This window comes from Trematomus bernacchii, unplaced genomic scaffold, assembly GCF_902827165.1.
Source record: "Trematomus bernacchii unplaced genomic scaffold, fTreBer1.1, whole genome shotgun sequence".
NCBI classification, from domain to species: domain Eukaryota; kingdom Metazoa; phylum Chordata; class Actinopteri; order Perciformes; family Nototheniidae; genus Trematomus; species Trematomus bernacchii.
Genome location: NW_022987705.1, coordinates 7,173,982 through 7,201,611, shown reverse-complemented (window position 1 = coordinate 7,201,611; position 27,630 = coordinate 7,173,982). Strand labels below are relative to the sequence as shown.

Here is a 27,630-nt window from a genome sequence, read left to right as displayed (position 1 = left end):
TGTATTTTGAGTTTGTAGACCACCAGGCTGTTTCCCCTCTGTCTTCTAGTCATCATATCTACTCAACACCTGGGAAACAATTTTTTAAAACTAGCTTTCTCATTACATTCAAGGTTCCAGGTTCAAGGTTCAAGGCTTTTATTGTCATGCGTACATAGCTACAGTGTAGTTATGACGATGAAAATCTTAGGTCACAGGCTCCTCCAACAGTGCAACACAATAAAACAGAAAAAACAGAAAGAATATTGCAAGTAAATACAAAAAGTAAAAAAGTGGAATAGTGCAATAAGAGTCTATATGCAAGTGATTAAATATGATATATTAGATAAATAATTTCTAAATTGCAGCCAGATTAATGTTGTGGATGTTGTTCAAAAGTTCAGGTGTTTAATAGTCTTATGGCCTGTGGGATGAAACTGTCCCTGAGTCTGGTGGTTTTAGTCCGGATGCTGCGGTATCGCCTGCCAGACGGCAGCAGACAGAACAGTTTGTGGCTGGGGTGATGGGGGTCTTTTGTAATCCTGAGGGCTTTCTTCCTGAGCCGCTGGGAGTAAAGGTCCTCCATGGATGGCAGCTCCGTCCTGGTGATGTGCTGTGCAGTTTTCACCACCCTCTGTAAAGCCTTACGATTGAGGGCGGTGCAGTTGCCGTACCAGGCCGTGATGCAGCCAGTCAGGATACTCTCTATGGTGCACCTGTAGAAGTTGCAGAGTATCCTGGAGTCCATGTTGAACCTCCTCAGCCTGCGGAGGAAGAAGAGCCGCTGACAAGCTTTTTTGGTGATGGTGTTAGTGTGATGAGTCCATGTCAGGTCCTCAGTGATGTGGACACCGAGGAACCTGAAGCTGCTGACTCTCTCCACCGTAGTCCCATTGATGGCGATGGGGGCGTGTCCCTCTCCCTGCTGCTTCCTGTAATCCACAATCAGCTCCTTTGTTTTGCTGATGTTGAGATGGAGGTTGTTATCCTGGCACCAAGATGTCAGGTTTGCAACCTTCTCTCTGTACGTCGTCTCGTCGCCGTCGGTGATCTGGCCGATGACGGTCTTGTCGTCAGCAAACTTCACGATACATCAAGTCAATTGTCATTATCTTACTTTGGTCACCACTTTCCAGGACTCATTTTGTTTCAGAATCTTAAAAGCAGTAATCTGTTTCATTACCTCATTTGTCACGCATCTAATGTTCTTTTGTGCTTCATTGTCTCATTCATATCTTTTATTTAGTGGCAAGGGCCTGAAGAGAATTCCTTGAACTAATAAAACTGACACCAATTTTGAATTATTAACATTGATTGTACTGATTAGAAATGCATCAATGTTTTAAATTCACACAACATCCTTAACCCTATGCAATCTGGATTCAGATCAAAGCACAGTACTGTGACTGCCAGTCTGAAAGTCTTAGACGATATTAAGGCTGCTTTGGATAAGAAATCAGTTTGTGTTGCATTGTTTATTGACCTAGCCAAAGCATTTGACACTGTAGATCACCACATTATGTCTAATGTTATGTTGGTGTCTCGTTTCGGTCACAATGCCATTTGCTGGTTTCAGAGTTATCTAACCGACCGTACTCAATGCGTCAGGTTGGGTAGTACTGTCTCTGACCCTGTCACCTTGGAGAAGGGAGTTCCACAGGGCTCTATTTTGGGGCCCTTGCTCTTTTTATTATATGTAAACAATATTTGTAATCAGATGCAATTTTCTACCTATCATATGTATGCTGATGACACTATTGTATACTCATGTGCTCCTTCTCTGGATATGGCCGTTTCCAATTTAAAATCAGATTTTATCACGCTGCAGCATGCACTTCTTGATTCCAAACTGCTATTGAACAGTAAGAAAACCAAAGCAATGCTTTTTGCTCCCAAGTCAGCGTCCTCCTCTTGCCTCTCCATTGACACCCTTGATGGCGTTTCTGTTGAGTTTGTTGATACCTACAAATATCTGGGCTTTTGGTTGGACAGTAATCTGAACTTTAAACACCATATTGAAGTTTTAACAAAGAAATTGAAATTCACTCTTGGACTTTTCAGACTTAAATGTTGTTTTTCAATTTCATCCCGTAAAAGGTTGGTCTCTGGCTTATTCCTGTCCCAGCTGGACTACGGTGATACCATTTATAGATTTGCCTGTCCCACTGTTTTGGCCAAACTTGACCCACTTTACCATGCTGCACTGCGTTATATATCAAATGCACACTATAGGACTCATCATTGCACACTGTATAGCCTAACTGGATGGTCCTCACTTACTATGCGTAGGATGCAGCACTGGTTTGTATTAATGTATAAAGCCATTTTAGGTAAGCTTCCACTTTACATATGTGTCAGATTTGCCCCAGTTTGCGACTCTTACAACCTCAGATCCAGTGCCTGGATACGGTTCCAGGTACCTACTGTACGGACTGAGGCTGGAAAAAGGAGTCTTTCTTATTATGGTCCTTGGTCTTGGAATGACCTTCAATCAAGCCTAAAACTGATGGCACTTGTCTCTATAGCATGTTTTAAATTGAAGTTGTCTGAAGTCCTCACCACCAGCAGATAAACCAATAAAATATAAAAGTTGACCGTGAATTAAAAATCTGTAAACTATCTGACAAATAAAACACTATCGAAGGGCTAAATTACAGCTTACACAGTATAATATAAAAGTAGGATATTATTTACATTTAGTGTGCAAGAATCAGGTATTTTCAGGGATATTTAGTTGCTCTACCTTCTGACATTGCCATGCATATAATTGTCATTATAGTTTTGCCCTTTTTAATGATGTTTTTGAAGTTGTTTCGAAGTGATTTTGATTTTATTATCATTTATATGGCAATTTACTGTCAAAATGATACCTCATACGTTTTATTGTTGCATTTAAGTAAGCAGGTCATTTCACACTTACTTGTCTTTGCTTTGAAAAGATAAAACAATCAAATATAAAAGTTGACCGTGAAGTTAAAGATCTGTAAACTATCTGACAAATAAACCACTATGAAAGGGCTAAATGACAGCTAACACAATATAGAAATAGGATATTATTTACATTTAGTGTGCAAGAATAAAGGTATCTTCGGTGATATTCAGTTCCTCTACTTTCTACTATTGCCATTCATATAATTGTTGCAACAATTTTGCACTTTTTAATGAAGTTTTGGAAAGTTTTCATTTAGATTGCATTCTCATTTGCATATTCTCATTTATATGGCAATTCACTGTCAAAATGATACATCCTTAGTTTGATTGTTGCATTTAAGTCCGCAGGTCATTTCACACTTACTTCTCTTCGCTTTCAAAAGAGAAGTCACTCCCTTGCTCTCTTCTTACAAAAGAAGCTGTATCTTTTTCAAATAAATCTCTCCTCAGCCAATAATCAATGTTCAGGCTGCAGCACAGGTCTGCACGCTACTGACAGCACCGCTTCTCCCCTACTTTATAGTCTGTGCAGTTGCTGCTTTTTAGTTGTAAAATCAATTCAACCGTTTGATTTTAGGGCACTGTCTCGCTTGGCTTAGCTTTGGATTTTACAATAGCCCCAGAAACAGTTTGAGTTCCTGATTCCCTGACAACATCACTGGGCCTCTGCTGCGGCCCCCACTGCTCAGAAAGATCAACAGTAACACAAATAAGATGTTTGTTGTAGCTTTCAATCATATTTTTAGTTAGTTTCGTGCATACAGTGTGAAAATTACTTCTCTGTCTCTATGTCTTTATTCGGTTAGGTTGTTTAATCTTATTCCTACAGACACCCTTTCAATTTGTCCATCCCCTTTCGCTCTGTTAGTGAGTAATTCAATGTCAGTCTCTCTGTCTTTTGTTCTCAGTGATTGTACGCTTGCTGAATTATTATAATAGATATTTTCCGACAGCCCTAAGTCTAGTTGTCCCGTGGTTCTGGAGATACCTTTTCACCTCTAAAAGCCACAGCACTGTCATGCTTGAGTTAAGAGAGGATCAATTTAAAAGTCAGAATATCTTGTTCTGTGCTTGACATTCAAAGTGTAAAACTAACAGTATAAATTAATTGCTTGGTAGGTCAACAGGTGCAGTATCTGTGGATGACAAAAGTTTGAGTTTGTTATAGTTGATAGTTTCAACAGTTTATCAATTGTGGACCCATTTATTTATTCTTATTTTAGCCCGCTTACATTTTCGTTAACTTTATCAGAAATTTTTTACATTTTTAACATCCAATTTTGAACTATGAGATAAAGAAAAAAACGCAGTTGAAAAATGATTTGCCCATCTGGAAATAAATTGACGAGGAGATGATGATGAACATGATTTTCAAAGATTGTAAATCATTCAAAATTATTCTGTTACTGCCATTGAAAATACCGTTTTGAGACAGATGGCAAAATGTGATATCCCTTCATTTTTATTCCACCTTCCCTGCGTCCAGTATTATTCCACTGTGGTCTTGGTCCAACTTTTTCATATTACACGGTGGACCTTTTCAAGTATTCACTCTGACAGATGGTGCTTCAATTATTGTAGAAATGTGAAGCCACACACTCTTTAAAAGCCACCTCTAAATAATAGCAGTAAATTGTTCCACTGTGTTAACATTAAATGCATTTTGTGCTTTCCTAACTCTACCATTGTATGGCTTCTGTTACAGGTCACTGAGGAGAAATGAGATTCGAGTGTTGTCTGATTTAGTTTTCTCAGAATACTCTTACCTAGAGAGACTGTAAGTATTTTTATGTTGCTTTCCACATTTTTGCAAATACAGTTTGGGTCGGTAAACTCTGTTATTTATGTGTTTTCTACACTTGGTGAGTTACTCAGAATCTCTTAGATGAGATGTTATGGTAGGGGTTAAGAAAACAATAGTCCCACTACAGTAAAAAAAAGAAGGAATTAATGACTGAGCAAAACTAGCACTAATGAAGTCGAAAGGCACACTCAATGTTTGTTACTTAATAACATGCATATGTATATACAGGTAGAAAGGGAAAGAAGGTACATTAAAATAAAATCTATCAAAAGACTGGAAATAAAACAAAAAGTACATGTCATTTGTTAGACGCTTTTATCCAAAGCGACTTACATACATTCAGTACTGTGGACAATCCCCACAGGAGCAATTTGGGGTGAAGTGTCTTGCCCAGGGACACAACGACATGCTGACTGCAGTGGGACTCAAACTTGCTATCCCCTGATTCAAAGTCCAGCACACTACCCACTGAGCCACAGCCACCCTACATATGGCCACATGTGCCAATAATCATCATACTGTAAATGTATACAAGCAAATAAAAACATGTGTTTGGTTCGGAAGATAAGAGCCCATCCTAATACTTGCCTTTTGAGTTGAATACATTTCGTTTTTTAGTTTTTTTCACCTTTCCTACCCCGAAAGACAGAAGTGGAATGTCCATTGAAATGTTACTACTGTTTGCATTTCCAGATATAAATGTGGATCTCTGAAATCATAGATGAAATGAGCTCAACACACATTAAAATGTTTTATGGCCAGCCACTTAGCGTGGTTGTGTTTTTTTTAAATATGGATTTATTTCATCCGTCCCCTTTCATTTAATTATTTTCTTTGCTGTAGATTGTCCACAATCATTATGAAGCAGTTCATCTGTTTTATTGTCAGACATTACAAATAGATGTGTGTTATTCTTGCGTAAATTACCAGGTGAACCAGGCAAACTTGACATTTTGTTTCATTTATCGTACTTGAAATGATTTTATTATGTGAGACAGACTGCGGTCAAATAAATGTCATGCTGTTCACCGTTAGGAGGCAACTAGAGTGACGGTTACGGTAAGTCGTTCTCGCATTTCCAATTGTTAATTCGTTTATACTCAATTAATCATTTAAAAATTGATTAGGAACGAATCATCTCTGATGTCATTTTAGTTTTAGTCATCTGTCATGAAGATAAATACTAAGAAAAGATAAATGTAGTGACAGATAACCAGAAGTATTTGTTTACATTTGAACCATTTGGCATTCAACTGTCTTCATTATGCTGCGTCATTCTAAGTATAGATGTGTATTAAGGAAGTGTGCATTAATGTTGAAACACACAGAATCTTCTTAAGAATTGTGACTTTCATTATTAATGATAAATACTGAAGAAGGCATGAATACACCAACGAAGTGTAAAACAGATGACACTTTTATATAACTCAAGACTTGAAGCTGCCTTTTGTTTCCTTTTTCGACACAGTGGATTCATGAGTATGCACAGAGTGTAACTCTAGTCCAGCATGTCTACTTTGCGAGGATTTACTTTCGTGCTGCATGTTGTGGGGTACCAAAATAATCAATAATGTCCACACTTTGAGTTGTTTTTATAAAGCAGCTGTCTGCAGCATCTAGTTAGTAGGGAACACACACATTCACAAACATATTCACTGTCTTAAAAGTTAATGGCAATTTACATATTTTGAACACTAGTTATAGGGGTGATTTAATGGTCATATATTACATCTCAGCAACTGATTGTTCTGTCCTCTGTCCTTATGAGTGTATTATCCTGTCTGTATTCTCAGGCGTAATCTTTGTGTAAGTGTGCGTTGAGGGAAAATGGATTTTGATTATTTTACTCTGTTCCCAGGTATCTGCAAAACAACAGCCTCCAGTTCATATCCAAACACGCCTTCAGCGGCTTGTACAGTTTGAAGAGGTTGTAAGTAGCCTGCCCACTTCAAAATGAGTGACTGTGACTGTGACTTCTTGTTTTTTTGCATTAGAGAAAAAGTAATTTTTGCAACACATTTGTCTGACAGTATTGCACAAGGCTTTGGTAAAATGTTCTGACTCCAAACTGGCTCTGGGGACACTGAATAGTTGACACATACATAAACTAAAATGTTAATTACGTTGTCGACAAAAGCCAATCGAAAAACAGAAGAACATTTAGGTCAGAAAACCAAGCTGTCAGGAAAGTGTTTCAAGTTTAAGCACAGTTAGAAAATGATAGATGTATTTTTATGTAACTGTGTACTAGGGCTTCCATTACGTTTCATGATAGAGTTATTTCCGCGTTATTTGATTCAATTAAAAGATTAATTATTTATGAAATGGAAAAGATAATGGAAAAAATGGCAATTGCAGCAAGTTTAAAACCCAGATATTCAGTTTTCTATGATATATGACAAAGAAAATCAGCAAATCATTGTAGAGTTGAAACTAGAGATTGTCAAGACTTTTATATTATGTAATTAATTTAGCTTGAAAGGTTATATCCCTGAGAATAAAATAAACAAAAATAGAATATCATCCCTTCTGTCTCTGTTTTTTTACCCCAGGTTTCTCAGTGAAAACTTGATATCCTCCCTGAGTCCCGGTGTGTTCAGTGATCTCCATCAATTACAGTGGCTGTGAGTAACACACACACACACACACACACACACACACACACACACACACACACACACACACACACACACACACACACACACACACACACACACACACACACACACACACACACACACACACACACACACACACACACACACACGAGGAAACAACATCCATGTCAGAAGAGATCAGAACAGGTGGAAACATTTTTTTTATGGAACTTTGAGACAGGGAACAGCAAGTTTAATGCCTTGAAAATAAGTTGTAATCCAAACTTAGACCAAAGTGTCACTGCATTGTCTGAATTTGTTTAATATATCTCCAGAGTCCAACTGTTAATAATGAAGACATTATGAAGCTTTGTTGGTGTTCCATTTTCAGATAAATGTAAATGTGATCATCGGCTGAGTGCTTAAAACAGGCCCAGAACCAATTTCATTACTTAGCATCAGACTAGGTTCTCCAGGCACTAATCTTGTTATGTTCCTTTTATGAAACATACAGTATCAGGTGTTCAACCCTAAGTGCTATAAACATACAAAAACACTGAGATAAAACTTCTTCAAAAAAGGTGAGATGCAGAGTCACTCACCAGGGGTTCGGCCATGATGATGCGGATCTTGCGTTCGGAGAGCAAGGTGAAGTTGGCGAACAAGCTTTTCAGGACGAATTCGCCCGGCTTACTCTCAGGGTCCACATTGACGGGCGCCATGACGACAGGACCCTTCCTCTCTCCTAAGGTTCCACTGACTGGCGGGATGGGGGGCTTCAGTCCCACTGGGGAGGCTGGGGAGAGTCAGGACAGATCAGTTAGTCCAAGATACTCAAGGAAGACTTATATTTTCACCCCTGTTAGTAATATCGGGTATATTTATTTTTGGGTCATATTCATGAACAGCTACCATGATTTGAAAGATGCATGTTAGCCTCTGTTTTATTATATTTTGACAAATTTGCACACTTAGTATGCTAAACCTTCCATTTACAGTTCCCTTTTGCAATGTAACCATAGATAAACAGACAACTATATCAGGAGTTGTTTTAATAATGAAAAATCTTTAAAACGTGATAATTCTCAGGCAAGTTCTGCATTATGAGGTATTTCCTATATATGATCTTTAAGTAGATGTTAATGTTTATTAAATATGAAGATTTTGTAGATAATATCCTCAGAAAGTATGATAGATATTAAGCAATGACGCAACATACAGCATTGCACAGCTCAAACACAGACCCTCATGCACTCTTTCGAGCCGCTTTTCTTAATAAATTCCATCTATGATAAACAAACAGAATTTGTCCACGTCAGAACACATCCATCATTGCATTCTGTACACTTCAAACTTCTCAGCCATGACTAATTTATGTTGGGTGTTTGTCAAAGTTTGACAGGGTACGCTTTCCAGGCACACACACACACACACACACACACACACACACACACACACACACACACACACACACACACACACACACACACACACACACACACACACACACACACACACACACACACACACACACACACACAAGACAGACATCAACCTACTCACGAGAAGGTCATTGTGTCGTGTACTCTGCTGAGGTTTCATATTAATGCAGATGGCAGGACACTGTGTGACTTGTGGAAAATACAAGAGCACTTCCCTATAAGGAGTCATAAACGTTGTACAGCTGTGGAGATTATGCCTTATTTTCCCCATGAAATCCAATTTGAGTACCATTACACAGACATGAATGTCTGTAAAGCTAATGAGGCAAAGAGCTTTATGGGTGCGTTATATTGTTTTTGCTCCAGAGCTTTTTAAACGGTGCCCTTTGTTTTGGGCCTGTCGTGTTATAGGTCTACTAAATCAGGTTTCAATGTGAAGGACCCAGACTTTATTATTTGTTTTTATATTATTTCATGTTTTCTCGATGGTATCTAACCCAAATAAATAAATGTTAGTTTAGATATGTGTAGTTTGTTTGCAGGGTGCTGGGGTTAGATAAGGCTCTACTTCACATCATGTTTATTTCAGTACAGACAACATAAAAACGTAAAGGCATTTGTTATAGACATTTTGAATTGTGGTGTTTCTGTTTTGCGGTTGTGTTTTTGTGACCGTTTCTTGTTCTAAGGTCTCTTTAATAATCTTCTTATGATAGTTTTATTAAAACCACTCTCATGTCTATATGCTAGAATATTAAGCTACAGCCAATATTCAACCTACAAGGTACAACATGTTCATAAATCACATTTTTATTTGTTAGTTCTTTTTACCAATAAACAGAACCAGGCTTGCTCTTTACCCCTCCTCTATTTATGCTAAGCTAGGCTAGATAAGATTTGCTTTATTTAACCAGAAGATCAACACCACTTCTCGTCAGTACGCAAAAGTTATTTACTGGCTGTACAGTATAGTTTTCACGTATTGACGGGAAAGTGGTGTTGATCTTCTGGATGAGAAAGCAAATCTTATCCAAAATGTTTAACTATCTTTTCATTACAATTCTCTGTGTCAGGTTTTTGGATCATAACCCACTGAGCATCCTGTCCCAGGACACTTTCACCGGGCTCCAGTCCCTCACGTACCTGTGAGTTGCAATGTTTTTACTTAAATATCTGTTGTATTGTTGGCTGATTTCAATTCTCAAAAATAACTCCGGCAGTTGTCTTGCATATGTACTATAATATGGATATAGTTTGAAGGAAAGCATCATACCCTTTGAGAATAATTGCTAACCTGAAGAAACTCCACATGGGAAAATAAACATTTTTATGTCTAATGGTTATAATAACATACTGTCTCTCAACTTACCAAATTGAATATTAATATTATGGGCATTTTTAAATGTAAACCACCTTCATTTGACGAACTTATCTTATTTAAACATGTGAGTATGCAGGACAAGAGCTTTACGCATGTTAAATGTCTGTTTAGTTGTACTCTGTGATTACATTTCACACTTCATTTCATAATCAGTCATGTCTTTGTGTTATAACAGCAGTCAAGTAATGAGGGTCAGTGAGGTCTTACGATTGTTTGCCATTTCATGGGCCATATGCTTTTTCTCAAAAAACACACCTTGTTTTTTTTAACAAAAGGGCTTGTTTCCATCCTGACATGTCACCTCACTCTTTTGTCTCTGACTTCACTTGTTATTCTTCCATCCTCTCCATTTCAGTAACTGCTTCACTGACCTTAAAACCGCCCTGGCACTTCTTCTTAATAGAATGGCAAGATTGCAGTATTGTTCTCCAGGTCTTTGTTCCCGGTGAGAAAGCCTTAAAGCTCCCATGTCATGCTTTTCCGGTTATTACCCGTCCCCTTGTGTGTTATGAAGGTTTTTATGCATGTAAACGGTGTGCAGAGTCAAAACCCTCAAAGTACACCCTGTAGCGAGTAAAACTCTAACACAGAAAATACCTCCCCAAAACGCCTCGTTGGAGATACGTCACTGCCCATTTGAGTCTTCCATTTAGTTCCGGGTACCGCCTGATGTCATGCGGTACCCGGAACGAAATGGACCAATCCCGAAGAGCTATGGCCACACCAGCAGCGGCGTGTTCCTCCTCCAGAGGTTCGGAAGAACCGGCATTTCACAGACGAAAGCTTCCAAAACATTGCCCAGTTTGAGGCCGGATATGCACAGCTTGTTTGGACCGTTTGGAGCAGGGGAAGATCTGGGTATACAACCTGTAAGTTTGCATTGTTATTTGTGTATTTATCAAACAAGACTGTTTAAATGTGTAAACTGTGTTGGACTGCTAAGCCATTGACACAGTGCTAACTGTGCTAACTAAGTTGCTAGAGTTTCCATATATCAACTCTAATATCAGCAGATGGCCTTGCATACATGTATCTCATAGCAGGAGAATGTCTGCATTCACACACACGGAATACTCATACAGTATACTGTACTGTGATTTACCGTACATTGTGACCGTACATATACTGCATGTAGCTAACGAGGCTAGCTGTATGCTAGCGCAAAACAATGTATTCATGCAAGTTACATTGTATGGTAGCAGAATACCCGTATACGATTGCAATTATAAACACGTTATTGCTAGCCTAATATGAACCACTAGCTTTTGTTCATAGTAGTTTTATTACACTGCATTATAGTTGCCTTTCCTCCAAGCTAACGTTCATATCGTGTTAGCTACCAAGGTAAACAAAGCTAGGTTAGCATATTAGCAGGCAAGCTGTTCATTACACAACTACTACTAACGAATCTAAAACAACTAAGTTTCTCTAATATTTTGTGATTTGCATTTGATTTCGTCCAGCCAGATCCTGGCGGACAATCCATGACGTGCTAAAAGGCACTTCTACTACTACTGAGGCGTCGTGCTAAAAGGCACCGCACCGACTGTGCGCAGGCAAGATGCAAGGAGGAGGAATGGATGATATACCGTGTATATATGTATATTTATGTTCATTTTGTACATTTCTAAAAATAAAGTTTAATGGAAATACTTAGTAGGCCTATCCTTTCTTCCCTGAATTCATATATAGCAAACCATGATTTGATTTCTCATCAAACAGTAGTAGTTTATAACGGGTAAAAATAACTTACTCTTTGTTATGAGCGGCTCGTAGGCCACAAAGACAAGGAGACATACACGAGTTTACAAAACCACGGCACATTTATTGTGGTAAATGGAGAAATAGGTGGTTGAGAGGATCGCAGAGTCTTCCCGCAGCCGCTTTGGAGAGAGACTGGGGCCGTAGTGTCCGGAGGTGTCCGTGATCGTGCTGATTAGCCTCTTCAGCTCCACCCCATCGTAAGACAAAGGCCCTGGGGCCGTCACACTCTTCTATAACAACAGTTAAAAATATATATGTATATAAAATATACGGCTGTGCCGACGCCATGATAAGACTGATGTTACGCTGAGAGCAGCCGGGAAAAGCACTGTTAGACATGGCCTCTCTGGTGGTTGACTAATCAGAACGAGTGGCCGAGCTGACCAATCGGAGCACACTAGGCTCACAGGGAGGGGGGGGCAAGAGCTCCAACGAGTCGTTTAGTGGAGAAAGTGAATACTGCTGAATACACATGCTTGACAGAGATGCTGTATGCGAAACCAATGTGAGTTTGGAAAATTGCACAGTATAAATCTATTTTAGTATACCTCAACAATGTAATTATGATCAGTGGAAATGGCCATGACATGGGCCCTTTAAGGCTGTCCTCTGCGTCTCTGCTTCATCCCTCCTTAATCTCTCTCTATTTTTCTTGTCTTCCCTAAACGGGTATCTATTTCAATAAACACCTCCTTTAATGTTGACGCATGACAGATAAAAGCTTTGTTTAAATGTGCACTCACTCTGCCTGACTCATTCAAAGATCTTTTTTTACCTCCTTGGAGTAACTCTCAGAGAAGTGAACATATGTCTGTCTCTTTGCTTCTTCATCCATCTGGGATGAACTGCAGTCACGGGTCTCTGCTCAGTCTCTCATCTGTCTGAAGTTTTACCCCACGAAATATCAAAGTTTCTTCTTTGAAAACTGACTTTACTTTAACCCTCACAGTGCTAGGAGATTGAACTGCATTTGATTAAAGGCTCCTGAGAAGGGTTTGATGTTACCTTTAAACTACTAATCGTGTTCTTGCATTAAGAGCTGACTATTTTTTAAATCCAAGGCTTTTGTTCTGATTTCTTACCTTCCAATGATTAGACATTTATATTCATTTCAGTATACTTGCAGAAATGTAAAAAATGACTTCAAACTACAGTGAACCATTTATTATTTATTTAATCCACTGTTGTTTGATAAATCATTTGTGAGCATGTGATATTATCCTGAGAACACTACATCAAATATTTAAATCAGGAAAGTATTTTTTTACATAACCTTGCTGACACATACACAAACCAACAAATCGTTAAAATAACGTCCTTCACAGAGTTGTATATGGACTCGTGATGCACGTTTGCCTGCCAACTCTGAAGTCAAAGATGTTGGAGAAATCAGTCCCTTCTCAGAAACTCCATCATGCCAGGAACCAGTGACGTGCGGTGAGGTTCATGGCTGGTGAGGCACTGAGTCAGATTTACAAATATTATATTTTGACCTTAATCGAAATATTCGGTTATTTTCAAAAGCTTTTTTAGTCTGATGCTTCGATTCATTTTAAATAGACCGATCAACAAAAGGATACCCAAAATCTAAATATTGGATTGTTGTTTCTTAGTAAGATCCCATTTTCATTACAAATGTGGTCTTACCTTGACTTGAAGATGAAGTCCATGCTATCCTTCTGGACAACAATCTCTATTACTTTTTTGTAAAAGTCCTCCTTATCTTCCTGTATTTTCAAAAGTCTAGTTTGTTGTTACGTCTACCGTCTCTGCGTAGAATTACAGTAGCAACAAGAACCTGTGGGCTCACGTGCGCCCCCTTCAGTGCGGCAGAGGTTATGGCTGCCTCCCCTGGTGCATTTTCATTGCCGTTGAGACCAGCGAGCCTAAATATCATATATACGTGAAATAAGTTATTTAGAGACTATGGATGGCGAGGATAAATGTAATAAAGGGATCTACATACATTACATTGGTGACCTACAGTGAGATGGTAACAGGCATGCGCTTAGGGCCCGCTTTCCAGCCAGTTTCTGTGGGGTGACGCATTCTGAGGTGAGGCAGGGCTCATCTGTGCCTCACCTCACCCCACAGTAACTGGCCTGAGCGCGCTCACAAAATAAGTGGCCGCGCTAAATTAGTGCCCGCGCTCCAGCAAGTTACTGTGGGCTTATGAGAGGCAGAGCACGCCCCTGCCTCACTTGTCATCGCTCCCGTAGCGGAGCTCTGCAAATTTGCTGATTTTGACTATAAAAAGCGATTAGAATCATACATAAATCACATTTACAACACAGATCAGTGGAGACATTTTATTATTATTACTATTTCGTTTTTCTTTAGTTGTTTTTCCGTTACATTGGAGTATGACAGGTGAGGCTCTGCCTCCCCTGCCTCCCCTGCCTCCACTGAGTGCACGTCGCTGCCAGGAACACATTGTGACTTTGCCATGAAATGTAATGGTATTAAAAATTAGAACACTGATAGTTCAATTCATCTCAAGCACGTTTCAAGTATCTAAAAGTAGAAATCAAGGGAAATCAAGGGAGAGTGAAAGAAACACAATCAAAACCACAGTACAGATTTAAAAATGGCAGTAATCATGCAACTAGTGATTACAATAAGTAGTTTATATATGCACTACTGTTCCTACTGTAGATACTTGATGCTTTATTAAATACTGCCTTTGTCACTACACTAACAGATGTGAATTAATGATATTTTTTTATTTATATTTTCAACACTAGTGTTTCACAAGGCGTCACACATGTTTTGTTTCCAGTTATACAAAGCAACAGTGCATCTCCTCCGCTCCGTAACGATGGGAACCCCCCCGCTGAGGGTGTCCAATTTTCTGTTTTGAAAAATAAATATGTTTTCCTTCTTTTGTCAGATCCATGGTGGGCACCGCGCTGCAGCAGCTCCCGCACCCCAGCTTCTGTCAACACATGCCTGCCTTGGACTGGCTGTGAGTCTGCTCTGACAGTGTGCTTGTGTGTGAGCAGGTGTGTAGTGCATGTGTGTGACTCAGTACACATCTGCTCTTTAAATACTTTATCAGTATGTGTGTGCTTGTGCTTTTGTGATTACGGAAAAAAGCGAATGGTAGACAGAGGTGACAGGGGGCCGACGAATTGCTGACAATAAGTGGATGAGATGAGATTGAACAATGTTTGTCAGCAAGTGAGATGAAGGATGAGTCTGACACTAAGAATGACCTTGTCCACATCTGTAAATGTTAATCAGTCAATCAGCATTCATACCAATTCCCCTCTTTAAATACCAACCTGTCTCCTTATTGTTTTCCCTTTTCAATTCAATAAAGCTTTATTGTCACCAGATGGCAATTCTGGTGCACAGTACAACAACACATACACTATAAACAACAAAGTGCAAGTAGTAAAAAATATCTAATTTTTGCAACAATACAAGGTTATGTTATATTATTCTAACCCCAAAACACCAGACAAATGTTATATTTTATTACTATTCTTGTGCTCATTTAGAATTTTTTTCACATGTGAAGACGATATGTGTTTTGTAAAGTTTAAACAACATGTCCCCCCCTCCCTTTTTGTTCTGCTCACAGGGATCTTGAAGGAAACCAGATTCAAACTCTCAACCACTCAATCTTGAAGTCCTGCAGCAAGCTTGAAGTTCTGTGAGTATATCCTAGTTTATAACGGCTTGAAACAATCCCTTCTTGGAGTCATTATTGTAGCCACATCAGACATTACAGCAATGATGTCATATTGTCTAGACTCTATATAAAACAAATCCTCCAGAAGTAAACATTGTGTTTTTTTAATTTATTTATTTCCCCTTTAGCTATATTCAATATAACACGTTTTTTTCTTCTCTGTTTGCACAGTCATTTTAGTTAATTAATCCCCCAAAAGACACATTTGGAAGCAACCTTTTTTTTAATCACATTCAGGTTATTTGTTCAAAAGTTTGATATGGCAGACCCCTGCTTCAATATTAAAAACCATTGTGTCTTTAGGAGTATCATCAGTCTAGGTAAATGATCCGTTTGGTGTTTTATTAACCCTTAGAAGCTCAGCATAGTCCTAAAGACTGAGGAGTGCATAAACACCATCTGGTTTTAATGTTCCTGATCTGTTTTATATTTTATATATCTTCTAATTCAAGGGTACTGCATCATATGTAGCTCAGCCAGCTTTCATTTCTATTAAATTAAAGTTACAATTACCAAGGCACACCGATGGCATTTGAACAGTGAGTTCTGATTTCTATTTTAGTTTCACACACACACACACACACACACACACACACACACACACACACACACACACACACACACACACACACACACACACACACACACACACACACACACACACACACACACACACACACACACACACACCCCTCACCTTCACTCTTACAATTATGTCGACATCGAATTACTGCCGACTCAAGGGAGAACAGCAAACCTTTTGTGAGTTAATGAATGGAACAGGCTCTCTTAAAGTTAGGAAGCATGTAAAGACTTCAATATGTTTTCTAGGATGTCAACAAACTGACTGTGAGAAACAAGCCTCCTCCTGAGATCCGGAACGCTGCCTCACTGGACATCTTCAAATCCTCACTAAAAACGCACCTGTTCACCATGGCCTTCGGACCCTAGTCCTTTCCTGGTCCCCCGGCTTCCTTTATTTTATTTTATTTTATTTTGTCTTGTTTTGTTCGCTCCTCATTGTCTGTTTTGTTTTGTCTGTCCACCATGTACAGCGACCTTGGGTCCCGTGAAAGGCGCTTTATAAATTCCATTTATTATTATTATTATTAAGCCTCGTCTACATCAATGTAGCTCAGAAACAATAAGCACAATGCACGCATGTGTGTGTATTTTAAAAGACATACTGATTTTCTGCATCTTGGAGAGGTGGGTAAATAGTTTATAGTTTAGGGTGTATGTTTTGATATTTATATGTATTTTATTATATTCTTAAATTCAGTTGTCAAGAGTTATTGAATTAGTTGCATTAACGTTTGCTTAGATCATGGAAATTACAGCAGCCAAATCTGGTATAATCATCTCTTATGTTAGATGCATTTAGTTTTATACAGAATGGTCCCTGGCAAATAAATGGAATAAACATAACTAGATATCAATAATTAATATAAAACTATTAATTATTGTCAGTAGAAGAGTAGAAACTTTGAGTTATGAGAACAGAGTTATGAAAACTATTTCAACAAGTACAATTTATATTCTGGTCTTCAAACTGAACAATTGAATTGCCTTTGTGATTGAAGAGAAGGCAATTTTCTAACGTAACAGAAAACAGCTGCACACTGAGGACATTTTCTCAGAAAGATGGGAATTGCATCAATCAAAGTTGGTTTTTCGTATAAATCCATTATTTTCATAACAAATTAACCTGTGCCTCAACGTGACTAAACTACCTGGACATTAAAGAAAAAGTCTGACTGTTAAAGTATACATAAATGACTGGCATCAAACAGGGATAACGGCATGAAGACTAGACCTGAGGCAAGGAACAAAATGAAGAATTCTCCATCATTCAACTGACAACATACAAAGAAATCCACTTAATGTATAGGACACACTTTGAACCTCACTGGATTTGTACTTTTAAATATTTGTAAAGAATGCTTTCGCCACACGGACAGTCTTGGAGAGAGGATCTGAATCTGATGCTGTTTTCCTCTTCGTTGATTTACGATCTGTGCTCGTTCCTGCCTCTCTGTTTGTATCTGTTATCATGGTTCACCTTGTCTATGATTACTAAATAAGCTTTTACAACTATAATAGAATAAAAAAGATTAAAGTCAGATAAAAACTGCTGTGCCTTGTAAGAAGTTCTGGGCAGTGTGTAAGCCCAGCTCCACTTTGTGTCATGTCAATCTTGTTGTTGGGGAACTATTTTCATAGGCCCATAAATTTGACCCAGTTTATCAGTTTGTACTGCCCCGTTGAGCACAGGCCTGCAACCTTGGGCTGCTCTCAGTGTTTTGTCTCCCTGTTCCTGCCTGTTGGCGTCAGCTGATGTGTTACAGTAGTTTTATCTTGTTATGCACAAGGTTGATTATTCTCTCAGAACTAGCTAAATACATGGGACTGGGGTAAAGATCTTCAGAATTGGTTTAGCAACCGCTGTGTCACCTCGTGGCTGCAGCACATGTCTTGTGAATTCTCCGGCCGAAGCTCCAAATAAACCATCAGTGTTTGCCATCAAAGTACCTGCTCTCCCCGTGTCTCTCTGAGTCCTATCTCCATTGCTTCAGAAGTTTCCATCACACTTGTCACACAGTCTTAGAAGTTAAAGCTCTGGTTTGTCTCTTATCTTTGTTTTTGATCTTGCCTTTTCAGGCAGAGCTGTACAAGACAAAGAGAATTGATTCAGTATTAGTGGAGTGTTGCTCTGAACTGCTAGTCAGAAACTCTGATTCTGCAATGATTGAGGTTAACCTTCATTCCCAACAGTGATTCGCCAGAGGGATTGAATCACCGCTTTGCACAAATGTTCTTACATGTGCTCTGTCCTTTCCAGAATTCTGATGGACAACAGGATCCGAAGAATTCCTGAAAACACTTTCCAGTCTCTGTGGAAACTGGCTGACCTGTGAGTAAAGCAGCTGTCTCATTATAATCCTATAATTAATTGAGTTAATAACAAATTACATCCGATAATCATGAATAAATGGTGGTTAGTCTAATAAATCACTTTGTTTCGGTAGAATTTAATGCCTATTCGTGAATATGTAATGCTTTGGTCGAGTTTCTTGTTGCTGATTGAGAATATTTTATTACAGCCTGACTAAAATGTTAATAATTTCTAATCCCATCAGCAGAGGTTTATCAGCTCCAAACATTTCATAAAAGTCTTGTTTGACATTGAATTATCAAACAACAACTCATTATTGCAATATCAGATGTGAATGTCTGGATTGGTTGATTAGATAATAATATCTCATAGTTTTATTACATTAAATAGCAGCTTGAAACAACTGTTTGATTGTTTTGATACTTGGATGAAGTATAAGAAAGCAGCCTGTTGAATAAATACATTCATAATTGGTTTAAACCCACTCCAGAATAAATATTAAAGTAGGATTTTCAGCCTGTAAGTGATTAAGGCGTTCAAAAGAAAACTGGGTACACGTGTTGCCTAATAATGAAGATAATGGAGATTTAATGAAGCAGTGTTAGAAAACCATCAGTTTTGTTCGGCTGGGATTAGTTTATTTTAACAAAATAATGACATTAGATAAATGGATGAATTTGGTGCTTAGATTAATCTCTGTTTGGAAAGAAAAGCTCAAATGATTTGCAATTTTCATTAATATGATCATTTGCTATTTACTATTATATAAAAAAAATGTTAAATCAGGAAAGACAGTTGAGTAGAAAAAGAACAATCCCTTAAACGTCTGTGCCTTGGTCTACGCTTTACACTATCTGAGTTTAAACAAGAAACACATGTTTGTGAATCATTTTGCTTTTGTCCATAACAATTTATTTCCCTTTTTTTTTGAATGACTGCCTCTCCTCTGTGTTTAGAAATCTGTCCAGCAACAAGATCAGGGAGTTGCCGAAAAACACTTTTAAGAGCCTCTCCAAGTCCCTCCTGAAACTGTGAGTAACTGATAGTCTGACTGCCAGGAAAGGTGTGTAATGTGAGGAGGACATGAGGGAGTTATGATATTAAGTATTACATGTAGAAAAATCACTTTGGGGACCTAATGCTTTAAGATTACATTTAGAAGACATGATTTTGTCGGACTATTAATGCCTCCCATGGGAAATAAACCTAGAGAATTAAAGACAGTTTTATGGAGAATACAATAATAAATTGTTGTAAAAACTAAACTAAACCAAAAGTTTTAAAGCCATGGAGAATTGGCCGAGTCATTATACTTCTCGTCCAATAATTATTTTTACTGCTCATCTTGGGAACAAGGCTTTACATTCTAAATCAGCTCATGATGAGTTTTTATTATTTAAACTCGCCAACAGTGTTTGGAGTATTTAAAATAGTAAAATGCTGCTTAGAGTACATATTACTGCATCATTATTAAAAATGTTATACTATATAAGGGATCAACACTCGCATGGGCATTTTTCTGCATTAAATACATTTTAGAGTACATTTACACACATTATTTACATACTTTAAATAACCTTTTCCCAGCAGGACTTTCACTTATAATGGGATATGTTAACCTTGTGGTCTGACTGGAATAAATGGAAGCTGTCTTGGAACATGGCGTCTGTTCCTCTTCATACATTAAAACCGTGTCACTCATACTTCTGATTTTACTGCTTTAACATTTTTGCTAAATGTATTTTTTGTAAGAATTGAAAAGAGCTGCATCATTTTCAGTATGTCCTCTTTGAACGAAATGTTCCCCTTTTTGAAAGGAGCGGACAGGACCAGCGATACTGCCGGTCAGAGTACCGCTCATGAATAATGCTATTGTGAAGTAAAGAGTAATGATGCCTAAAGTTATAAACTGTGCCGCTGTCTGTTTCAGTCTACTTTAAAAATTCCCAGGTGTAAATTAAAATATAATTCTGGCAAGCTCATCAAAGAACTTTTTATTGCATGACTTCCATTTAGCACATTTTTTCAATGTGGCGTGGGATCTACTCTTTCAAAAATAATGACATGGTACAACTCAGTTTTACAACTTCCCAGCAAGGAGGACATGCCGTAAAATTCCCCCCGGAATATTATGTTCCAGCAGATAATGATGACAGACAGACAGACAGACAGACAGACAGACAGACAGACAGACAGACAGACAGACAGACAGGACAGACAGACAGACAGACAGACAGACAGACACACACACACACACAACACACACACACACACACACACACACACACACACACACACACACACACACACACACACACACACACACACACACACACACACACACACACACACACACACACACACACACACACACACACACAGCAAAACCAAGGTTGTTCACCAACAGGAGAAGCAATCCCACTCTCCGTAAGATTCTTGTGTAACAATATTTTCCAAGTTCCAATCTGAACTGGGAGAACTGAAATACAGATATTAAGGACAGTCTGCACCTCCAGGTTTAGTTTTTTTAATGCTGGAGGCCAATATTTGATTTAATATACGGGATTTGCACGGTATAAGATAACCAGATATGTTTGAATGACATTGATTACGTTTTTCTTTTGAAGTATGTGTTGTAAAGCTTTCAAAATGCTGTTAAAATGTTCATACCGATGGGTTGATGGCACAGGTTTTTTTCATATTCTGTGAGAATAACTTAACATCCGTTTGATCTGCCGGCTTGATAATGTCATCAAGGTTACACTCCTAACAACAATAACTTGTTATTTTTGTCTTGCAATGGACGGTTTACTCAGACCTATTTGTAAAACAGTCTAAACTGTCCTTTTCCTTCATCTGAAACTGAAAAACAACCCGTAATCTTTATCAAGCAATCCACTGAGACAACCCCTTCCTTGGGGTTTTCGTTGTTTCACTGTGGAGCAGGTCTGAAAACAACAGGTTTTCCTGTCATAAAAGACGTATAACATCTGGATTTTACTGTTATACAGCCACATAAACTTTCAGCCAGGATTTATTAACGCTGTCATACTCTGTTTCTTGTTACAGAAACATCTCCCACAATCCCCTTCTCCACATTCATCCCAGCCACTTCAACCACCTGACACATCTTCAATCCCTGTGAGAAAACACACACAACACAGACACACACACTGACTCACACACACACACACACAACTTCTTGCTGCATCCTGTTCGGTGGTGCAAAATGCTGCGTTTTCTCTAGGGCTCTGGAGGGGATAGAGATCCCAGGAATTCAGACGAAGATGTTTCTGCCTATGAAGAACCTCTCCCACATGTAAGAACTACAGACTGTGCTAGGATCAATTATGTTAATTGACACAACATGATATCATTTTGTTTCCTCTGTGTCATTGTTTGTCTAACTCTCTGTCTTTCTCCCCCGTTTCTTCTGCTTCCACTTTCTTTTTTTATATGCTCCTTTTCTCTGCCAGCTACTTCAAGACGTTCCAGTATTGCTCCTATGCACCTCATGTCAGGTCCTGTAAGCCCAACACGGACGGCATCTCGTCCTTTGAGGACCTGCTGGCTAACGTAGTGCTACGGGTGTCTGTCTGGGTGATGGCCTTCATTACCTGCTTCGGAAACCTCTTTGTCATCTGCATGAGGTCACTGATACGAGCGGAGAACAACCTGCACGCTGCCTGCATCAAGGTCCTCTGCTGTGAGTAACCACACCGCTCTCCTGTCACGTATATGCCCCCCAAATGAAAGAATACCCTGTGGTTACCACACGACAACAGTGCAAAATACACACATAGACAAATACTAGTAAAATAAAAATAAATCCCACTGCTAAAAAAGCTGATCTTAATCATAAAAATTATCATCCAACCGGGGAATCAATGTTCGTATACCTTTTTTTTCAGCAAAGTGGAAAAAAGAATTGCAGTAAATCTTTTTATCACCCTGAGGGGCAAATACTTCAATATTAAATAAGCGAAGGCTGATCGAGAGTCTTGAAGGTCAACACTCAAAGCGAAGTGTGCAGGGATCTAATTGAGATTGGTAGGAGAGTAAATGTGCAAGTTTGTCTGCAATTTTATACATATTGATAATCAGTGAGGAAATGAGGCCACAGGTAGAGAAAGACTGCACCTTGGAGGATGGAAGGTGCTCGGTGTCACTAACATTTCCATAATCGATGCAGGAAAAACAAATGAAGTTGCATGAGGACATGTTGGCCTGATCACACTGGTCACACACAGGCAGGAGAGTCTGCTGCTGCAGTATATAGAAGCCAATGGATCAGCTATTTCTGGTGTAAGGACACTTTATGTCAAAATGCCTGCAGGGAGACATGTCATTAAATGTCAAAGATACTTCTAAAGAAGTAACGGGTAAAGATGATCCTGTCAAACTTTATGAATACTCTGGAGGTTTTCTATACCAGAAAAAGAAGAAGATACTGAGCATAAAATATGAGCCGTTGGAGCTTTAGGAGTGATTATCATAAGATTGAAGGCCGGGAAATGGATCCATCGTTGTTCCAGCGATTCACTTTTTGTTCCACTTTTTTATTCCGCGACATCTTGTGTTGTAGAACATCCTACAAGAAGAGGAAGATATGGGTTGGATATATTAAGTGTATGTATTTAAAACCATAGTAGCAAACCTTATGCCAAAGATTACTGGATTGTAACGTTCAAAATAATACATATTTAAATATTGATCTTAAAGTAAATATCTTCAGGTCAAGTAAACCACCCTAAGTGAGATAAATGTACGTTTCATATTAATATCTTTGAGAAGATTACACAGTGAAAATGATGTATACATTCTGCTTTAAAAAGGTCGGGAGGTGGTATCAAGATACATTTTTTTAATAACCAGCATTATAAGTCATATTCCAACAATTAATTGCACATTAGACGGGTTTGCTGTATAAATCAAATGCAATCAATTACAAAAGACAGAACATGTTTAACAGTGATTAGAGCGGATTTTACAAGCCACATTTAGACAGATGCTTGTGTCCCATCCAAGTGATTACTCCTTCAAGCTCTGGAGGGTAGGAAGTATTTCTGGGTTGTGAAAATTAATGAGAAATCATTGGTCTGCCAGAAGCTGGACTCAAACAGAGCTTCCCTCTCTCTAAACAGACTGGCGTTGGTCACTGTCTCTTATCTTTCAGGTGCAGACTGCCTCATGGGTGTGTACCTGTTTTTTGTTGGAGTGTTTGATGTGAAATTCCGCGGTCAGTACAATCGTAACGCCCTGATCTGGATGGAGAGTGTTGAGTGTCGGACCATTGGATTCCTGGCCATGCTCTCCTCAGAGGTAAATTATAATAGATTACCATCCCGCTGTGTGAAATGAACAATTCAACTAACTGAATTCACTGCAATACATATCGCATATATATATATTTTCTTGTTGAAGATGCTATTACCAATTATTTTCCCCTGATTTCATGTGAGCCGCTGCTGCTGACAGCATCTTATCAGCCCAGTATCCTGCCACTTCTTGCAGTTTGGCTGAGGGAGGGACCATTTGATTAACAATATATTCTGCCCATAGTTTTATATGCTGACAGGGAGTGACATTTACGAGCCTATGCATGCTCAATATAACTCGCCCCTGTGTTCTTTCTGACTAACACGAGATGCATCAAACTGACTTTTCATCTCATAATACTAATGCTACAATAGGCAGACGGCCATGATTGCATGAATTTGATTTGTATAGTGAAATTTACTTTAGTAGTTTTTATCTACTAGTAATGCTACAGTATAGAGGAATGTTTTTTCTAAGCAGTTCCCTGTTTTTGCACAAACACAAGGATGTGAGCTTGGATGTGACAACAAAAGCAAACATGGATGTTAACTGTACTGCTTAAAATACTAAAACAGTTTCTTTGCATATGATTTATGTGGAAGGACACTTAGGACACAAGATAACGGAATGTTAGATAACTACAAAGAGCACCTTTTTATATTTTTCTCATTGGTCGATACCTGATTGGATCTGTGCTTTCTTAACTGACCTCAAATGTCATGTACAAATGTTTAAAATAGTGGATTTATAAATAACAGTTTTCCAATGAGCAGAGAATAATGATATACCAATGAATTTGCACTTATCAGACCCTATTGACTATTGATCACTTCAAATAAAAACTTTGATTCAAGAGCCAAATTGTTAGAAATACTGAGACGAGGTGTAAACAACTGTGAAGGTTATGTTTGTTATGGGCGTGACTTGTTGTCAATAAAGAGATTGCTTTAGCTGACTGATTAAAGGTGGGGTATGTAATTCACTTCAGAAACACTTTTTGTTATATTCCATGGAATGCTCTTAACATCCCGATAGCAATGAATATATGAAATGCTTTGACAATAAATACATAACAAAATGTCATCTGTGGAAGCCGTGGTGCTGTAAAAAGCACGACCAATTATTTTAGCCGGCCCGGCTAAAATAACTGGATGGCCTACCTGCCTGTCAGCCTTTCATCTGTGCACAAACTTATCTCGTGCCCTCATTGGTCATGTGCACGTTCGTGTGTGTTGGAGGAGGGGCTCTGTACTGAAGTCTGAAGGAAGAGGCAGATTTTTTCCGGTTGTGTGCTTTCAAATTCTAGCGCACTCGAGCTGGTTTCTCCAAAATTACATACCCCACCTTTAAGTCTCAAATTGCTTAAACAAAAGCACTTGAATGCGAAACCCGATATTTGAATGAGTCCTTGCTTGAGACTGCATTAGCATACAGTGTGATTATTTTCCTGACGCCGGTTCTAGCCTCTCCAATCTTCTATTATGTAATTTCACCTAACCCAATGTCTGGAAGGAAAGAAATCCATCTTAAAGTGTATGTTATGCTCTGTGAAAATTGTTAAAACCTTTCTTATACAGTCTATGTTTAGGAGCTGTTCCTTGAGGATTCATAGTGAGTGTTTCCCCTCAGGTGTCTGTTCTCCTCCTCACCTACCTGACTCTAGAAAGGTTCTTGGTCATTGTCTTCCCCTTCAGCAATCTGCGCCCGGGCAAACTTCAGACTGTGGTGAGCATTCATTTGATTGGGTCATTATTGTTGTTTGTGCTGTTTTATTTAGGACTTTACTGCTCACTTATGCTGTGGAATGTGGGAAATTCTGAAGAAAGAAATGTTCTCTTGAAAGTAGACTTAAAGGTCCCATGACATGGCCATTTCTACCGATCATAATTCCATTGTTGAGGTCTACTAGAATAGATTTACATTGTTCAATGTTCCAAAATCCCATTGGTTTCTCATACAGCATCTCTATATAGCAGGGGTCGGCAACCTTTTTGATATGAAGTGCCATTAAAAAAAAAAATTGTTATCAGCGTGCAGACGATCGTGAATTATCAACGGGGGGTGAGGAGCTCGACGCTCGTGAACTGTCAACAGGAGGGCGGGGGGAGCCTCGCTGCGGGGCAGCAGTGTGTGGACCTGTCAGCGCAACTTACATGATGCCGAATTTAACAAACAAATTTAAATAATTGGTTTAAACGGCATAATAATAAGGACGATCGTCTGTTCTGTGATTCTCCAGAACACACAGATGGCCAGTCCGCCCCTTTGTAGCATATTATTTAGATGAGAGATGAGCAGATCAACTAAAGACACAGCCACGCAAAAACTGCGGTATTTGTACAGCTCCTTAGGGGTACTGCAATTTGTGAAGTGCTTTCCTCTGTGGTGAAATGATCAGCACTGCACCACGGAGGAAAGCGGCAGAAAGTTGGAGTTAAAGAGAGCGGGGCTGCGTTACGTGCATGCCTTCCTTCTGTAGGTAACGGGGAGACGCGCCCTGGCGGCGGTCTCGTTCAGGATCCGAAAATTTAATTTTAATATTTTGCACACTTATTCCACTTATTTCTAGTGTGCCACTGGTTACCAGTGCCACCATGCCAGGGGTTTCCGACCCCTGCTGTATAGTATGTGTATTCACTCTCTGTCCTAAACGGCTTGTTGGAGCTCCTGCCCCCCCCCCCTCCCTATAAGCCCACTGTGCTCTGATTGGTCAGCTCGCCCACTCTGTTCTGATGAGTCCACCACCGTTACAGCGAAACATCAGTGATTATGTGTTACAATGGCGTTTGTTAGCAACCAGAAAATGACACCAGTAATGACAAACAGATGAGAATGCTGCGTGGGGTCTGGGTGCCGTGTTGGCGGGACGTTGCGGGGCTCTCTGCTCGCTGCTTTTAGGCTCGAGGAGCGGACAGTGTGAGCTGTATTACTGGTGTCGTTTCCTGGTTGCTGCGTGGGGTCTGCGAGACAGCGAGACATCGCGGAACTAAGCCTGAGCACACACACACACTCACAGCCAGGCTGTTCGCCACACAGTTCGCCACAAACTCACAGCCTGAGAAAAGATAAGGCTGAGTGAGTGTGTGTGCCGGCGAAACTCCGCGGAGTAGCGTGGCTGAGAAAAGATAAGGCTGTGTGAGGAGCTCCACGGATTGGTCCATTTGGACCAATTGGTCTATTTGGTCGTCGTTACGTCACTGTGACCAGGAAGAAAAAAATGGAAATAGAAAAATCTCCAACAAGGCGTTCTGGGGCAGCATAGACAGGTCAGAATTGTACTCGCTACAGGGTTTACTTTGAGGGTTTGTGACATTGCAGACCGTTACATGCATAAAAAGCTACATATCACACAAGGGGACAGGTAATAACCGGAAAAGCATGTCATGGGACCTTTAATCATCCTATAACAAATTATGGGGGACTGCTGAGCTGGAGCACTAAGTATGAAATACTCCTCGACCTTTGCTGTACTTGCAAGTAGAAATAGTCTCATTATACAGCAGAGCAGATCCTAATTACAGCAAGGTAGAGAGCCTGGAAAGTTTAAAGTGTCGAGGTGCAGCTTTTCAGCTTTGGGTCACAGAGGGTTCGCAACGCAAGCTTTCATTTTAAATGATTGCAAAACCCTTTACAGATGACACTGCAATAAATTCAATTTAGCTGCAGGGATATGCTGTCAGTTGACCCGTGACCCTAATTACCAAGTTGGATATTAAAAGATTGAAGAAGATTCTCATGAGAACACCCGCTAATCTGAGACAATCTTACCCCTTAGGAAGGAAACATAAGTGAATACTTCTTCCTTTTGTTTCAGCTCAAC

The 27,630-nt window shown here is 39.2% G+C and overlaps 1 protein-coding gene across 1 annotated transcript in view; it reads left to right on the top strand.

Moving 5' to 3' along the window:
* Positions 1 to 27,630, top strand: part of rxfp2a (relaxin family peptide receptor 2a) — a 44,000-nt gene that overhangs the window by 13,550 nt on the left and 2,820 nt on the right. The window contains exons 5-17 of the mRNA XM_034140274.1: positions 4,616 to 4,687; positions 6,573 to 6,644; positions 7,267 to 7,338; positions 9,827 to 9,898; positions 14,789 to 14,863; positions 15,485 to 15,556; positions 18,438 to 18,509; positions 19,448 to 19,522; positions 21,561 to 21,632; positions 21,739 to 21,810; positions 21,968 to 22,197; positions 23,668 to 23,813; positions 25,440 to 25,535. Coding sequence (XP_033996165.1) covers positions 4,616 to 4,687; positions 6,573 to 6,644; positions 7,267 to 7,338; positions 9,827 to 9,898; positions 14,789 to 14,863; positions 15,485 to 15,556; positions 18,438 to 18,509; positions 19,448 to 19,522; positions 21,561 to 21,632; positions 21,739 to 21,810; positions 21,968 to 22,197; positions 23,668 to 23,813; positions 25,440 to 25,535 — 1,198 coding nt within the window. The remainder of the gene's footprint in view (positions 1 to 4,615; positions 4,688 to 6,572; positions 6,645 to 7,266; positions 7,339 to 9,826; positions 9,899 to 14,788; positions 14,864 to 15,484; positions 15,557 to 18,437; positions 18,510 to 19,447; positions 19,523 to 21,560; positions 21,633 to 21,738; positions 21,811 to 21,967; positions 22,198 to 23,667; positions 23,814 to 25,439; positions 25,536 to 27,630) is intronic.